Source organism: Nymphalis io, chromosome 12 (genome assembly GCF_905147045.1).
Source record: "Nymphalis io chromosome 12, ilAglIoxx1.1, whole genome shotgun sequence".
NCBI classification, from domain to species: domain Eukaryota; kingdom Metazoa; phylum Arthropoda; class Insecta; order Lepidoptera; family Nymphalidae; genus Nymphalis; species Nymphalis io.
In genome coordinates, this window is record NC_065899.1 from 11,332,632 (window position 1) to 11,349,761 (window position 17,130).

Here is a 17,130-nt window from a genome sequence, read left to right on the forward strand (position 1 = left end):
CCAGCTACAGATGTCGCTTAGTGTGCTTAATTTAGTTTTTACTTAATTGAATTATTCTGACTCAAGATAAAGATGCAAATTTTGTATACAACCATTATACAACTATCTTCTAAGCAGACTGTTTAAAAGTTTTAGAGTGATCTGAAATACAATTTTTGCGTGATCTCTATTAAACTTGATTAAGAACTTATTAAAGCTCATTAAAAAATGAACAAACTTCTTTTATTTTATAAATACTTAACTTTATTTGGCTATATTTCGAAAAAGATAAACAATTTTCTAACCTACAAAAAAAATTAAACAAAAGAATAACGTACTATTTTTTTTAATCATTGATGTGATAAAACTTGGCACAATATGTTTCGTATATTCTCTAAGACTAGATTTATTTAAAATTGTCTTTACGTAAACCCTCCTCGAGGGGGATGAAAGGGGGATGAGACCAGGGAAGAAAAGTCTTGCTTTTTAATTCTAAAATATACTGACTAGAAAACTTTCACGATGTGGTTTTGGAGTCTGGCGTTTCACTTACAAAATGAAAAAAAAAAGTTTTGCATACAAATAGTTTCCTAATCCTAACTAATGTAATAAATGTAAAAGTGTGTTTATTTGTTACGCATTCACGTGTTAATTACTCAACCGATCATTAAAACATTTTTCATACACTTTGTCAGGGATACAGAAAGGATAGGATACTTAACACGTATCGCCGCTCGCACACGGGCGGTAACTATTAATTAATAAGCCTTTTAGGATCGGAATTCACTATTAGACAAATTCAATAATTGGCAGATACGTACATATTTCCTTCATTAAATAGCTCTCCGTTAAATATTTTAATGATGGGGTTAGTCCAGTCTCGTCTAAGTACCACCCACTCATTAGTTATTCTACCACTACGCCACAATACAATACATTATTGTGCAGACAAGTTAGTTCAATTTAAAACAATAACTAAGTCTAGACTAAGTTAAAAGGTGATTTTTTTTACATAAATTGTGTACCGAAATTGTTTTATTACCAGCACCAGTGGAGTGGACAAAGTTTTTTGCCGGTTCTTCTCTTAGATTCTACAATCCGAAAAAGCTCTACATTTAATATCGAATATATTATATAATTTTTATCTTTCTAACTTTATATACATACATATATTTCGTGAGAAACGAAAAAAAAAACATATTTTTTATAATTAATTATAATTAAAGCAGAGCGAAGCTAGGACGTCCTGGTACTAATATTGTAAAAATCTCGATTTAAAAGTGCTCGTTTTTTATTTTTTTTATATTTAAAATCCAGATGAAGGATTAGAATACATTAGCGGTTTTGTGTGAGACAAGAATTGAATGATTTGTAAAATAACATAAAATATTGTATAAGTTTTTCTGTATTACGTAAAATATTTCTAAACATTCCTTGATGCATAACGTTCAATGGTAAATTACCTGCTGGATGGACATCTGGTTTCAATATAATAATTACCTATCTTATTTATTTAATATATGCATTAATGCACTTTCGACACGTTACATCCTTATTAATTAATTCATTCATAAATTATTCATAACCTTCTTGATAATTAATTCAATATTAACATAATTTTGTTTATGATATAAGTAATCTGTGTTAATTATACGGGTCAATTGATACTTCAATGTTGCCAGTTATAAAAATAATTATAAATTAATTTAACATTTAATTATAAAATTAAGATATATAATAAAAATACACTCATATTTATAGAAACATATGTAAAATATAACGCCGAATTAATAATCTCCTTAATTGAAGTCGGCTAACAAAAGAGCTCCCGTTAACCGTTCTTATTACCCCACCGAATTAAATATTCACTAACACCTTTTCACTCATTAGCAAAACATCTCCCACTGTTTAAAACGCACTAATACCTTGTCACTTGAACAAAATCTTATGCAAACAAATGTTTTATCTTGATGCATAATTGCCGGGAGGGCCGTTGTTATACAAAATGGAAAGTGGGAACTTGATATAAATTGCTCTGGCACCCGATATTAATACCTCGGTAGTTGGACTCGCTACGCAGCTATTTTTCTAAAGCTAACAGCGTAAGGCTAATTGTAACTAAGCGATCGGACAGAGAAAGGCGTGCAGTCTTATGGATGAATGAAATAAATAAAAGATTATTAGTTTAATAAGCTTAGAATTATTGGTTCATCCGAACACGATTAATTGGGATTTAAATCGTTAGAATATATATGAACGGATGCGGTTACCTTTGATCTGCAACCATGCACCATACCATAGTCACTAAATATATATACTGTTATAACAGTATTTAAATTACGTAATTTTATTATTATAAGCAATAATAATAAGCACGTAAAAATTTAGTGACACTTTTCCGGATTGAACTTGATTGCAACTTGAACTTTGAACTCTCTTTGAAAATTAAAAATTTAATTCAAAAATCATACTGAAAACTTTTACTGAAATTTATTTGGCAATAAATATTTTTTAATAAAACTCAAACTCAAATAATAATCAATATAATAGTTTTAATTTGATTTATCGAAGTGAAATATTTTCTATCGTCTATATTAAAAAAGCCTTTATATATATTCTATTTATGTATTGTTTCTGAAATAGCATTATTTACTGGTGGTAGGGCTTTGTGCAAGCTCGTCTGGGTAGGTACCACCCACTCATCAGATATTCTACCGCAAAACAGGAGTACTTGATATTGTTGTGTTCCGGTTTGAAGGGTGTGAGCCAGTGTAATTACAGGCACAAGGGACATAAAATCTTAGTTCCCAAGGTTGGTGGCGCATTGGATATGTAAGCGATGGTTGACATTTCTTACAATGCCAATGTCTATGGGCGTTGGTGACCACTTACCATCAGGTGGTCCATATGCTCGTCCGCCTTCCTATTCTATAAAAAAAAATAGTGATTGAAGGAGCTTTGTGCTTTCTAAGACAGTATTGCTGTATTCAGGTTTGAAGGGTGAGTAGTGTAATTCCAGGCACACTTACCATCAGGTGGTCTATATGCTCGTCCGCCTTCCTATTCTATAAAAAAAAATTTAAGCAATCCGTAAAACTACTTGACATTATTTATTAAGAGATATTTGATTTTAAACGAACGAAATAATTAGAAGCGTTTCTATTAATAATCGTTCAAGGCTAAGTGCTTACGCTCAGTTAACAATGAGAAAAAATGTTACGTATAAAAATACTTCATTAACCCAAGTTTTATCTTGCGTTTTTATCAATGGGCGTGGACTAGTAAAATCTATTGAAGACATCAAACAAAGTAAGCACAAACTGCCATGCACTTAAAAATCAACTATATGTCTATACATTTACAGTTTATTTCTCTATGTAATTTTTGGTCGCTTATTATATTTACTGATTGAAGTAACAAGTCTAAGCAAACTAGAGTTTTATAACACACCTTAGATTTATTGGTACATCCTAACGCAATTAATTGAGAATTAAGACGTTAGAATATATATGAGCCGCTTTGCTTCAACAATTACATTTTTTACTTTTAAATATAGCTTGCAATGACGCAATGCGTAATTACTGTGGTCTCGCTATAGCTTTTTTAGCGATTTTAATAGCAAAGATCTTTTTTATTCAGCCTAAACGTGATCGAGCAGAGTAGAGCTCTTTGACAATTAATTCGTCTAGGACCTCCGATTCCCCGTTAGATAATTAGAGTAAGTAAATATATCAAAGAGATTAAGTTGAATCGGCCTCGATAGAATTCGCTGGCACCCGACGATAATTATTAAACTTTCAAATTGTTAAATAAATATATCAAATTATATGTAAAATAATAAAGTAAGTATTGATGTATGGAATCACGGATTCTACTAACATATTGTCACTTTATCGCAATTGAATCTTAACGTTATTGTTGACCGTATTTACTAAAACGATCAAGTTGAAATTCGGTTGCGTCGGAACAGAATCGGTAACGTCGTAACCGTTATGAATTAGAAGAATTGGTTCCCAGTTACCATTTGAGAGAAATATAATAGGGAAAGTATCGTAACCATTAAAATTATTAGAATTGTTCCTCTGTTTTTTTTTTTTTTATAACAGACTAGCAAACCTGGCAGACGTTAATTTGCCTGTTTATCTACCAATTTTTATTACGATCAGTTCAACTGTATAAAAGTTCATGAGCTGGAGAGCCATCTAGTGGTGAATTACAGTCTATTATTAAATTCGATTAATGTCTAACAGATATATCAACATCCACTTTTATAATATATAAGATAGAAATCAGTTCTCATTGTAGTACATGGATTGTTCTAATCGTTCGTGCTTGAAAAGAAATAGAAATAATTAGGTATCAAGATTCACCGCTAAGCAAGAATAATTAGTATTTTTGTGTTCTGACGTAAAGAATGATTGAGCCAGTGCAACTACAGGCACAAGGGTCATCATCTTAAATAAATAAGTTTATTCACCAAAAAGAAACAAAGACAAAAAAATTAAGGTACATAACCATAAAAAAAGAGTTAACTATATCATAATTTGGTGAAAAGGTCGTAGTCTCAGCTAGGCTGCTTTTCAGTCTACGCCTTGTACATATGCTGCCAACACAAACGCTACATTCAGTGCAGTAAAAGGTAAAAGGAGATAAAATTACTTAAATAATAAAAGTTAATACAATTTATAACACGCACAATAGGCTAAAATAAAAGAAATCATGCAAGCATTACTAAAACAGTGAGGTCTTTTTTTTTTGAGGTAGGTATTTGCCAGATGTTTAAAAAAAATCGACCAATTTATAAGGGTATACAAAGTTTTTTTTCCGTCCATGCATTTAATAATAAATATGATATTATAAAATAAGTTAACAATAAAATCGAAGCCACCGTAAACATTTTCGAAATGACACTAGGTATATTGAACTACTTTCATCAGATAAGGCTGCAACAATTCACACTGGTCGTATTCAATTTGCCGGCAGCGTTGTTGAAAAATAATTAAAAATGTAATTAAAAAGCCCACATAAATCCGTCAATACCCCGCCCAACACGTAAACATGGCCAACTATGAATAAATACACGGCTTTTTTTTAAAACAGTAATTGTATTTTATGCTTCCGAATTAAGTTTTACTGCATTTGTTTAAAGTAATAGATATTACGAAATATTCAATTTACAATTTTAAGCGTACTGTATTTTAAAAACTTTTTTTTTAGGTTGAATGTATAGAGAATTAATTTTGATGTTTTTCAAATCTATTGACTCATTGGGAATAACTACAACTGCCTACATATGCCGTGACGGGAAAGGGCATGTCGCTCTTATGCCATAATGTCATGGATCGTATACTATATACTTTGTTGCTATATATTTATATATTATAATAATAATATATTTATATTAATAATTTGTGTGTCATTTATTAGTTTCGCTAATTAGAAATTCCTTTTACAACCATTCATTTCGATAACTCATATTTTCTGGGAGACTTGATATTTTAAGTCTTAAGAGATTTTTATACGTCCACGTGGTGATGAGATGAAATGAACTCTAGTGACGAAGGGTGCGATGGTGAAAATATGACGATAGCACCACGTTAAATAACTATAATATTTTGCCACTCGGCCCTCGTCTTTTTTTCTTGTAAATGCCACCGTACATATGGCTTCATCTTTGTCCAGTTCCCACCACCTGCCTCGTTGGTCCCCCAGGTCAGGTTAATAAAAAGTTATTTAGTTTTTCTGTCAAAGATTCTCAGGAGCAGCCCGGTGTCTGGAAGTTAGAATTGTAGACACTCCCACACTCGAAAAGTACGTAAAGTCGCCTGCGCCTGAATTCGTTTCGGTCATTTCGGATCGTCCCATCGGATTATGAGACTGAGAGAATAAAAAGTCTACATGTGTTTGCACACACACTTATGCACTATAATATGTCTAATTAGCTATATAATATATAATAAAGTTGCCTAATTTTCTTTTGAGATTGGCTGGCGTGGTCGAAATTGGTCTGGAGGACATCAATTGTAAAATCACTTAGCTGCTTAGCCATTGTTCGTAACTTTGTGATGAATATATAACAAAGAAACGTATATTTGTATTTAAAATATTAATATAGATTCTTCAAACTCATTTATAGAATTAAAAAAAAACATTGACAATTCACTAACGAACCAACTATTAAATTTTTATAACACATTTTTCTTAAATAACATAACAAATGATTTTCATTTCATTTCAATGTATGATGATTGAAAGAGACAGCATTTGTATCTACAAAATTAATGATTCCACTTTTTATAGTAAGTTTTATTAGAAGTACGGGCGAGGACAGGTGTTTTTATAATTGAGTTGCCCAATATTTGCCTTTTAATGGCATTTATATTTTTAAATTTATTTTAGGAAGACGGATTGAGCGAAATGAACTTAATAGTAACGGACGGTGGTGACCACTTACAACCAGGTGGCCCATGTATAAAAGTCCGACTCGTAGGTTCAGAGTTTAGCGCGTTTAAATAAAAATACAATACGATCGCACTCGAATACAAAGAATCGTGCGACCAAAATTACTGTGCAAATCAAGCCTTATATTATTTAAAGCATAAGCTTAAATAAGAAATACATTGAGAACTTATAATAAAAATATTAGCAATAAGTTTTTCAGGAATTAATAACATCCATACATACATTCCCCATGAATTAAACTTCGCTGGAGCTAATTTTTTTTTACTTTATAATCGAAGTATATAAATTCGTTCAAATTTCTAGATAATGATAATATTTAAAAAAGGTAATATTTCTATTAATTAAAAAAAAAAACAAAATACATTAATTATAAAAACCAATTTATTGCTGATACACAAACATTTTTCTTAAAATTAACTAGCGATACTTCTATTGTAAAATTGTAGTAATACACATTACAATTTAAAAAAATAAAAACATTTTATTTCTTATCTGTGTAATTTTATAAGCAGAAATCTGCTTATGATATTACGAATATGACATTAACACGAATCATTTCACAAAACAATATATATTTTATTGTCGCAAAATACACTTGAAATACAGATTAGTCCCAATATTCTCTAAGATTATATGATGTTGAAATAAAAAAAAAAACTAAAAATTAATTTAATACAAAAAATCCTTAATTAAAATTGACAATAACTATAATTTCTTTAATTTTCATCTGTGGAGTCAATAACAGTCAAACACTTTCATCTGTTTCGATAGATAGACAAAACAAATATTACAGATTTTCGACGAAAAGAAAAAGAAAAGCTTTCGACGAGCTGGTTGGCGTGGATGGTAGATACTTGCCTTTCTTTCGGAGGTTGTAGGTTCGATTCCCACCCAGGACAGACATTTGTGGGCATGAACATGTATGTTTGTCCTGAGTCTGGGTGAAATTATCTATATAAGTATGTATTTACAAAAGAAAAGTAGTATATGTAGTATATCAGTTGTCTAGTTTCCATAGCACAAGCTTTGTAGAAGTTTAATTTGGGATCAGATGGCGGTGTGTGAAAAATGTCCCAGGATATTATTTAAAAAAAAAAAAGATTAAAAAGACTGTAGTTAAAAAATTAAATATGATAGAATTTTGAAAATAGAACTCCGTTTAAATTAAATTTCAAAGCTTATGTATATTTGAATATATATTTTGATGTTAACTTCCCTTCGTCAGCTGTCTAGTGTTCGTTAAATAATAATAATAAAGTAAACTAACATTAATTAAAACATCGCTGTTAACTAGCGAACAGCTTAAACTTTTAGGAGCCTTATTTGTCTCTTTTTTAATTTAAATTTGTATTCTACAATGTTAACGGACGATAAAATTTGTTTTTCGGCAACATTGTACGAATAATTACAATCATTTTCTTTTTAATCTGTACAAATTCATGGACATCTACAAGTTTAACAACTAAAAAAAAACCTTATTCTTCTCAATGAGTTGAAACAGTATTGCTTAAAAATTCTACTGACAATTTAACTTCAAATAAATACCTTACTTATTAAATATCTAGTGTATATAAAGAATTTATTTAATCTTTACGGACGTCTCAATAAAATATTTTATTAAATTTATTAAGTCGACTGCCATTATTAAACATAAACTTTAATTTACGATATTTTATTCTTACTAATCGAAATAAAAAAAAATAAAATAAAAAAAATATTCAATATAAAATTTCGATTCAATACGGTCTCGATAGAATCATAAGTTTCTAAGACTACGACTATAGATATAAATTAAGTTTCATTTAAAGAAAAAAATGTTCTCTTGCTATTTGTATCATCAAATTTGAATGAACTACGGCATAAGAAAAGTGGTTTATTATTAAAACAAAACAAAAAAAGAGTACGGAGAGATTATAATTTATCAAATAAAACTACATACTAAGTGATAAGCTTCACCAATCTCTAAACATTAAAATCAATTATAATTATCGATTTGGTTTACATCGAAAAATTAAAATATAAAAATACTGCAAGCTTACACTATTAAGAAAATTTAAGCCGTAAAAATACTAGTACAATCTTGTGTAATGTAGTATTTTTCTACTGTCTTAATTCTACCTCTTACTTGCTATACTCTCCTCCACCTGTTAAAATCCCTTTAGTATTTCAAGCACTGATACACTACAACCATAGCACATATGTATAATTCGCTTGCACAAACATTTAAAAAAGTACATTATCACTCATAAAATAAATTGTAAGAAGTCTTTATTTATCTATTAATGTCGAGGACGCAGCGCATAATGATGTCAGAACGTAACTTAAGGTAAGTTAGTCTAATTATTTATGATTCTTACGTGCCATCCTCTTTGGTGGCAATCAGGCATGATTAGCTGTAGCGGCTGCAACGGTTGCATTCGTTATTGGAGGCTGAGGTATTAGAAGATCAGCGAGCCGTCCAGCTTCACGGAGACCAGACAGAAAAGCACCGTGAACAGTTGCCGGATAGTTACGCATTGTATGTTCACCTGTCAAAGTCAAAACGTATAATCGATAAACAAAAACTATATTTGTCTGAAATCTAACAACGGTTCGGAAATAAATGACTTCACTCTTGATTAAGAACGGGTAAACATTTTTTCACATTAATCGTTTCAATTTCAGCTTGTCCTTTGTGTATTAATAGTCTGTACATTACGATTTATTGAAAAACCATTTATGTGAATTGACACTAGGATTTTAAAACAAAATTTATTTCTGGTTAAGATCAGTGGAAAGAAGAGTCCATTGATTGCCTAATTTTATTGTTTGTGGTAGGGCTTTGTGCAAGCTCGTCTGGGTAGGTACCACCCACTCATCAGATATTCTACCGCAAAACAGCAATACTTGATATTGTTGTGTTCCGGTTTGAAAGGTGAGTGAGCCAGTGTAATTACAGGCACAAGGGACATAAAATCTTAGTTCCCAAGGTTGGTGGCGCATTGAATATGTACGCGATGGTTGACATTTCTTACAATGCCAATGTCTAAGAGCGTTGGTGACCACTTACCATCAGGTGGCCCATATGCTCGTCCGCCTTCCTATTCTATAAAAAAAAAATGCAATGATAATAATTATTAATCGCCAGAAAATACCGATCGTAACGCAAGCTTGCTTTCGAATTTGAATTGTCATTCTTGTGCATCTGATAAATTGAAATATTAATTGACTTAGTTTTATTGAATACAGTAACATTAGTACGATGAGATTCGAGTCAAATTAGGAGATTGATTTCTGTATGTCACACAAGTTAAGGTGTACTTAGTCATCAATTTTCCCAGAAGGAACCTAAGACACTTTTTGAGGAAAATTTTAGTAAAATATTAATAATACATAAAAAAAGTTGAAAAACTCAATAAAAAATTCAATAAATCAAATATCAAAAGCAATAAAAGAAATATTTTGTTGAATTGGCAGAAATAAATATAACGAAATAAAATAAAGAATAATATCATTAGATACGAAACCTACAAAAAAAATGTTTTAAGGCACTTTAACTAATGTAAGGAAAACTAAATTATAATGAATAATTCACTTACCAGCAAAGAATAATCTATTATCACCCATTGAATCTGGAACTGGTGCTGCGAGTAGATCATAATCAGTTCCAGAGGAACCGACAGCCACGAAGCTATAGGAACCACGAGCAAAAGGGTCTGCACGCCATCTATCAGAAAAAGAAATTGATCGTCGAGAAAATAAAATTCACAGCAAATATATATGTATAGAATCTTAATAAAGAATCAGTCTCAAATTTCTATAGAATTGTAAAAAAATCTTTCAAGTAGAGTGTATTGAACTACATACATACAATTTATCCTGAATACTGATCCAAAAGATGTATTTACTATTTCCGTTAAAGGAATCGTAAGATACGACGTAAATCCTAAAGATATTTACGATGCTGGTCGACATTTACCATAAGACTTTTCAATAATGCAAAGGTTGCTTTACCGCAAACATTTTAATAACCCAAATAACGAGTATAATGTCATATTCAACAGACAAAACAATACAAATAGTCCGTATTGTATGCATAAACGGAACATTCCGTGAGCAAATTTTGTGATCGCTACCTATTGTTTGTTTTGAAGACAACAGAAGAGTTGACACAGGTAACATAATGCCAATTTGTGGGCACGCAATGCAGCGTTTAGAAAGTCAAATACTTTTTAGACACTTAAGGTTGAAGTACCAAAGGGCGATTAACACACAATTGTGGCAACGCAAATTTACATCGGTCCAGTTTATGTCCGCCGGACAACAGACCAGCTTTGTGAACTGCATACAAAATGCGTAGTATTGTAAATACTAGGTTGAAAGGCCGGCGCATGTCTACGTCATGGGGTAATGGAATTTATTAACATAACAACTCGTATTGCTTTGTATTGGACACATATCGAGTAATTTAGGTATTGCTGGGAAAACGAAAAGGAATTTAGTGCCTCGATTTATTTTTCAACTGCTTTTATTCGTTTATTATTGAAAATGGCGATATTATTCAAGATAATAGTTATTAAATCTATAATCTAAATAATAGTTGTTAAGCTAACTTCTCGACTGTTTTATGTCTAGTGAGCTAATGCTGTACCATGAATCGAAACACCACCTCCTTTGACCACCTCCTTATTCGATAAATTTCTCACCTTGTGACCACACACTCCTTGGGCTGTGGTACAGCTGCATGCCCAAAGATACTCTTGAGAACTGCGATGCATCGGCCGACGATAACGTCATCAGTAACGTTCTCCATCACAGCCGCAGCTTCGCCCGCCACTAACGCAAGAAGTACCGGCGCACTATATAAATTCCAGAACAGGAACAGCTCACCTGTTCGTAATTAATAAAATTACACTTTATCATTTATATCCAGTTTTAGAAAAGCTGATCAATGTATGTTTAACTAATTTAAGCTTAAACTGAGTGGTCATCGATAAAGATGATGACGCATGGTAGCAAATCTAAGAACGCTCTTTATTTCAAATACTGGCAGTTAGTATTACAAATATTTAGATAGAAACTTAACACTATATAATATATTGGGTAGTGTCATTTTGAAAATAGTAATTATCTCTTGTAATATTTAAGCTAACATTTAACTTATGAATTGTTTATTTAAATTAGGCCGTAAATATCCCATAACTACATAACTGACATATGATTCATATCATGTTGGAGTTATTTCATTTAATTAAATTACAATTTTTTTTTTATAGAATATGTAGGCGGATTGGCAAATGGGCTATCTGGTGGTAAGTGGTAACCCGTAAATGTGCCACCAATCTTGCGAACTAAGACGTCATGTACCTTGTGACTGGAATTACACTAACTCATTCAACTTTCAAACCTGGAGACAGTAATACACTCAATATATTTAGAAAGCACTTAGCTGCTGTTTAGCCTTCAATCACTATTTTTTTTTATTGTATAGGTAGGCGGATGAGCATATGGGCTATCTGATGATAAGTCGTCACAAACGCCCATAGACATTGGCATTATAAGAAATGTTAACCATCGCTTATTTCACTAATGCACCATCAACCTTGAGAACTTAGACGTTAAGACCCTTGTGCCTGTAATTACACTGGCTCACTCACCATTCAAACCGGAACACAATAATACCAAGTACTGCTGTTTTGCGGTAGAATATCTGATGAGCGGGACGATTATAGAAATAAAACCTTTAAAGTCGATTAATTGTAATATCAGTACATTCCAAAGATAAATATTCGCATAGATTTATTGATAGCAAATATTGATTACAAAGATGTTTGTATGCAATTAAGGAAGATAAGTGTGACGTTGGACCAATGGACCATTTAATCCAGAATATAAACCTAATAAGGTCATAATGAGGACCACGATACTATTAATGACACTGAAGATCTTCCGATATTTAATAAGAAGTCTTTAATGCGGACAAGTGTTCCCACATAACTTTGGAAAGACGTCGTTGCCATCAGATATCCGATCTTTTTACACGAAAACATTAAATTTGGTAAGGAAAAAAAAAACAAACTCATTGTTCCGGTATTCTCAGCGACGTGGGGACTTAATGAAGTTAGCTGAGTACACAACAAAGAACTAAGGAGGTGTACTAAAGCATAACGTAAAAAATAGCCTGTCTTGACTCGTTGCCGTGATTTATTGCTCAAGGCTCCCTTTAGGGTTGCTCAGTGGCGTTAAATTATTCAGCTTTTAATTCGTTATCGCGTCGGCCACCGCTGTTTCTACATTTTACACTATTTACAACGGGAAATAATTTACGAGTATCATCCTTGGGGATTCTAGATCCGGCGCGGTGAATTTGCGGGATTTTGAGTGCGTTCATATTGATTTACCTACATACAGTGTGGCTCTCTTTCGATAGGTGATGTTGAATATTCTTGTATTTCTTAAGAAAATACCAAAATAGGTAATTTTTTTTTTTTATAGAATAGGAAGGCGGACGAGCATATGGGCCACCTGATGGTAAGTGGTCACCAACGCTCTTAGACATTGGCATTGTAAGAAATGTCAACCATCGCTTACATATCCAATGCGCCACCAACCTTGGGAACTAAGATTTTATGTCCCTTGTGCCTGTAATTACACTGGCTCACTCACCCTTCAAACCGGAACACAACAATATCAAGTATTGCTGTTTTGCGGTAGAATATCTGATGAGTGGGTGGTACCTACCCAGACGAGCTTGCACAAAGCCCTACCACCAGTACACAAAGCCCTACCACCAGTAATGATATATATCTTATTATATAAATGTGATCATGAATGTTCTTTAAATACCTATAACACTAAATATTTATTATTTTATCACGAGCACTTCGCTCAATATTAAGAAATAATTTAACTGGTGGTAGAGCTTTGTGCAAGCCCGTCTGGGTAGGTACCACCCACTCATCAGATATTCTACCGCAAAACAGTAGTACTTGGTATTGTTGTGTTCCGGTTTGAAGGGTGAATGAGCCAGTGTAATTACAGGCACAAGGGACATAAAACTTAGTTCCCAAGGTTGGTGGCGCATTGGATATGTAAGCGATGGTTGACATTTCTTACAATACCAATGTCTAAGGGCGTTTGGTGACCACTTACCATCAGGTGGCCCATATGCTCGTCCGCCTTCCTATTCTATAAAAAAAAAATAGTGATTGAAGGCTAAACAGCAGCTTTGTGCTTTCTAAGACAGTATTGCTGTGTTCAGGTTTGAAGGGTGAGTAGTGTAATTCCAGGCACAGGGTACATGACGTCTTAGTTCGCAAGGTTGTTGGTGAATTTACGTGGTAACCACTTACCACCAGGTAGCCCATTTGCCAGTCCGTCTACATATTATAAATAGAAAAAATAAACATTTTCTGTCTTTATATCATGTCTATTTAGACTATAAATTAACGAACTCATTACAATTACAAAATAGCTAATCAAACGAAAAAAATTAAAAGAAACAACTAGTATTTATGTCATGATATATCTTTGTTATGTAATGTTTGTAAAACAAAGTTTATAATTACGTAAACATACCTCTGCTAGCCGTAGTCGTGCCGACGTGTCCAAAGAGGTTTGCGCTCGGGTCCCAGAAGGTTCTTTCGAAACACAACACAACCTTATTTAGGTTTCCATAGCCAAGACGTTTAATTGCAGCCACCTATAAAGTAAATTTCCTAATTTAAAATAACCGTTTAGACTACATTTGGCATGGACTTCCTGAGAAATCTTTTTTTTTATTTTATGCGGTACGAGATAAGGATCGTTGACCTATGATCGTTGAGCCAGGTATACAATCGCCGTAGTTACTTGTATAAAAAAATATTTCGCAACATAAAAGTTTCAAAGTCAAAAATTTTTAATACTTAATTTAAGATCCAAAAACAATTACGCTATTTTAAAATATTATATTATATAGTATATAGATATAACATATAAAATACATAATGTACATGACATGACTGTTGATATTATATAAAGCCAACCTTAAACAAAGTCTGTTAGGATATATAATATTATAGAATAGATTATACCAATTATATATTTTATTTAATAATCACTAACAATACAGATACTACACAATAACACATATTAACAATTTCTGATACGTATAATATAAATTATAAGTATTAGAAGTAGTACATACATTCATAGATTATCAAGTAAACAATATTTATAAAAATAACAACTAGAATTTAAAGTGAATAAGTAGATTTATTCTACATTCTATTACCCACTATTTTTATGATTAACTCACTGACTTAAAACAATCGAAGAATATTTTTTTTAGTATTCTAAGCTGTCATGAAAGATGTGTAAATGTGTACATATACATAATGACATCCCTCACAACATAATGTATTCACATTCATACACGCGTAACGCGTAACCGTAACGCGTAACAAAAAAGGTTTTTTACGGAGTTCGATTTTTAAAATCAGTCTCGTTCATTTTTTGACATACTCACTTTCCAATCCGGTAGCGGCGGATCGAACTTGACATAGTTCTGCTGATTCTGGCCGTTGTTAGCGACCGCCACTTTGAGCACTCCCAAAGGTAGAGTGCAAAGTACCACGTCGCCTTAAAGAAAAATTTAATTTAATATAAAATTATTAATAGAAGAAAAACTTTTACTTATTATAAGTTACCCGAGTCTCGAGTTGAAGCGAGATAGTATTTCGTTATAAGTAGATTGAATTTGAGATGAAAATGTTTAATGTAATAACTTAAAAGGTCTTTGGTGTTCGATTTCATTTTGAAATAAATTCATGTGATTTAATATTTGCAAGGATTCTCATTTGTTATTTTTAATATTTGAATCCTATTTTTTTTTATTTAAGAATAAAATCTTCATAAATAAAATTAATTGATTAAATAAAGAAATATTAAATTAAATTCCTAAAAATTTTCTTGCTACACATATATAATAGTGCACAAATATGTGCGCAAGCACAATTTGACTCTCTTTTCTCTTAACCCCATAATCCAGTAAGACGGAAAATCTGACATGACCGGAGTACAGTATACAGGCATAGGAACAACGGCTTTACGTGCTTTATGAATCTGGGGAGTATAAATACGGACATTTCAAATCGAAAGCAATTTAACTTAAGAGTTTAATTTTGGAAAAATACAATAACTATATTTGCTCGAATCGGGATTTGAACGCAGGACAGAATTCTTATAAGCCAGCCACTAGACCAACGATAGCTTGTAGGTCTAATAATTTTTAAAACTCAATTCGAACTGGAGGCTGACATTTCTCAATAAACTTGTCAAGTAAGACATATTCTATAGTTTTCGCTTACAACATTATAAATAATGGGAGACAGTGTATTCCGCTTGCGGTATTATTCCCTACAATAATTGAATTTGCTTTACAAACTATTCATATAATGAAACATGACTCTTTTATGCAATATTCAATTTAATCTACCAACTTCATAGTCTACATATACATATGCAATTATATATGTGTTTGTAAGGGTTAATGGTCTAACGATAACTTTGAATGTACCTATAGGATTGACCGTCAAATGAAAAGGCCGCGGGCTAGAAGCAATCACCGTGAAAGCCAGACCTTAACTAACAAAGCCGCAACAACTTCTATATTCCGAATAAAGCGCTTTTTACATTAATTGCGACCACATGTTTCATTTAGCAAATGCATAATAGATAAACGTTGCACGCTAAAATAATTAATGTTTTATGTTTAATATTGAATACGTTATATTAAAAATTAAATATTTGTGAATATTTTTTAAATTTAGGTTAAACGAAGTCGCAGCTTCTAATCTGTAGAGAGGATTTTCCCAACAATGGGCGGAAATTTTCGATCCGTTATTATATATTCTTTTAAACTTTTTTATTTATTGTGTTATAATTAAGTTTCAAAAGAACAAAATATTTTTTTATTTATTTATTTGGGAAACATACAGCATAATATAACATATAAACATTTGATAACAAAATAAGTCTCACATAAGCCAACAAAGTTTCCACTTTAACATTGAAACATAGAGTGAACCTAAGCAGAGCAAGTTATTTAGCAAGTATTAAAGTATATAAAATAAAGTATTAACAAGTAATTTAAAAAGCAGAACAACAAAAAAATAAAAAACGATAAGAATATTAGTGACAAATACAGTTTTTTAAGGCTTCTAAGAACTTAAATAAATTTACGTTAAAGATCTATACTAGTAGCATATTTATTTTTAATAAAATCTTTGGATATTCTTTAATGGTTCAAAGTAGAGTTAACCATCCGTGAACAGTTTTAAAAGTATACGATGATAGCGGAGCGTTTAAATTTTTTTTCACATAGCGTATCTCGAGTGTCGGTACCGCCTCTTTAGCGTCTAACTGCCTCTTTCACGATAGACTCCGCCTGTATGCAAATGCGGTATTGCTCAGAGCACGACAAGCGAGCCGGGGGCCAAACCGCCAGGTCAACAGAGGCCCGAACGTATTTTTGCGCCTCGTCAAAGTAAAATTAACGCGTTAGAATTGCAAATCACTACGCGACAAAGAAACGACAAGAAGCCGCCGACGGCGTTGTGGATTTTTCTCATAACGGCCATTAAAATGACGAGTAACGTTTGTTTTTCCTGTTTTTAAAATCTCTTCTTCAACATCGTGTATTAAATTCGATTTATATATTCGGCGAGA

At 32.0% G+C, this 17,130-nt stretch overlaps 1 protein-coding gene across 1 annotated transcript in view; it reads right to left on the reverse strand.

Annotated features, from left to right (window-relative positions):
• Nucleotides 1-7,093: 7,093 nt before the first annotated feature.
• The window catches only part of LOC126772486 (lysine-specific histone demethylase 1A), a 322,515-nt gene continuing 312,478 nt past the window's right edge, over nt 7,094-17,130 (reverse strand). Inside the window, exons 12-16 of the mRNA XM_050492873.1 lie at nt 14,930-15,042; nt 13,999-14,122; nt 11,127-11,310; nt 10,020-10,147; nt 7,094-8,969 (exon numbers count right to left, since the gene is read on the reverse strand). Coding sequence (XP_050348830.1) covers nt 8,821-8,969; nt 10,020-10,147; nt 11,127-11,310; nt 13,999-14,122; nt 14,930-15,042 — 698 coding nt within the window. The 3' untranslated portion in view covers nt 7,094-8,820. The remainder of the gene's footprint in view (nt 8,970-10,019; nt 10,148-11,126; nt 11,311-13,998; nt 14,123-14,929; nt 15,043-17,130) is intronic.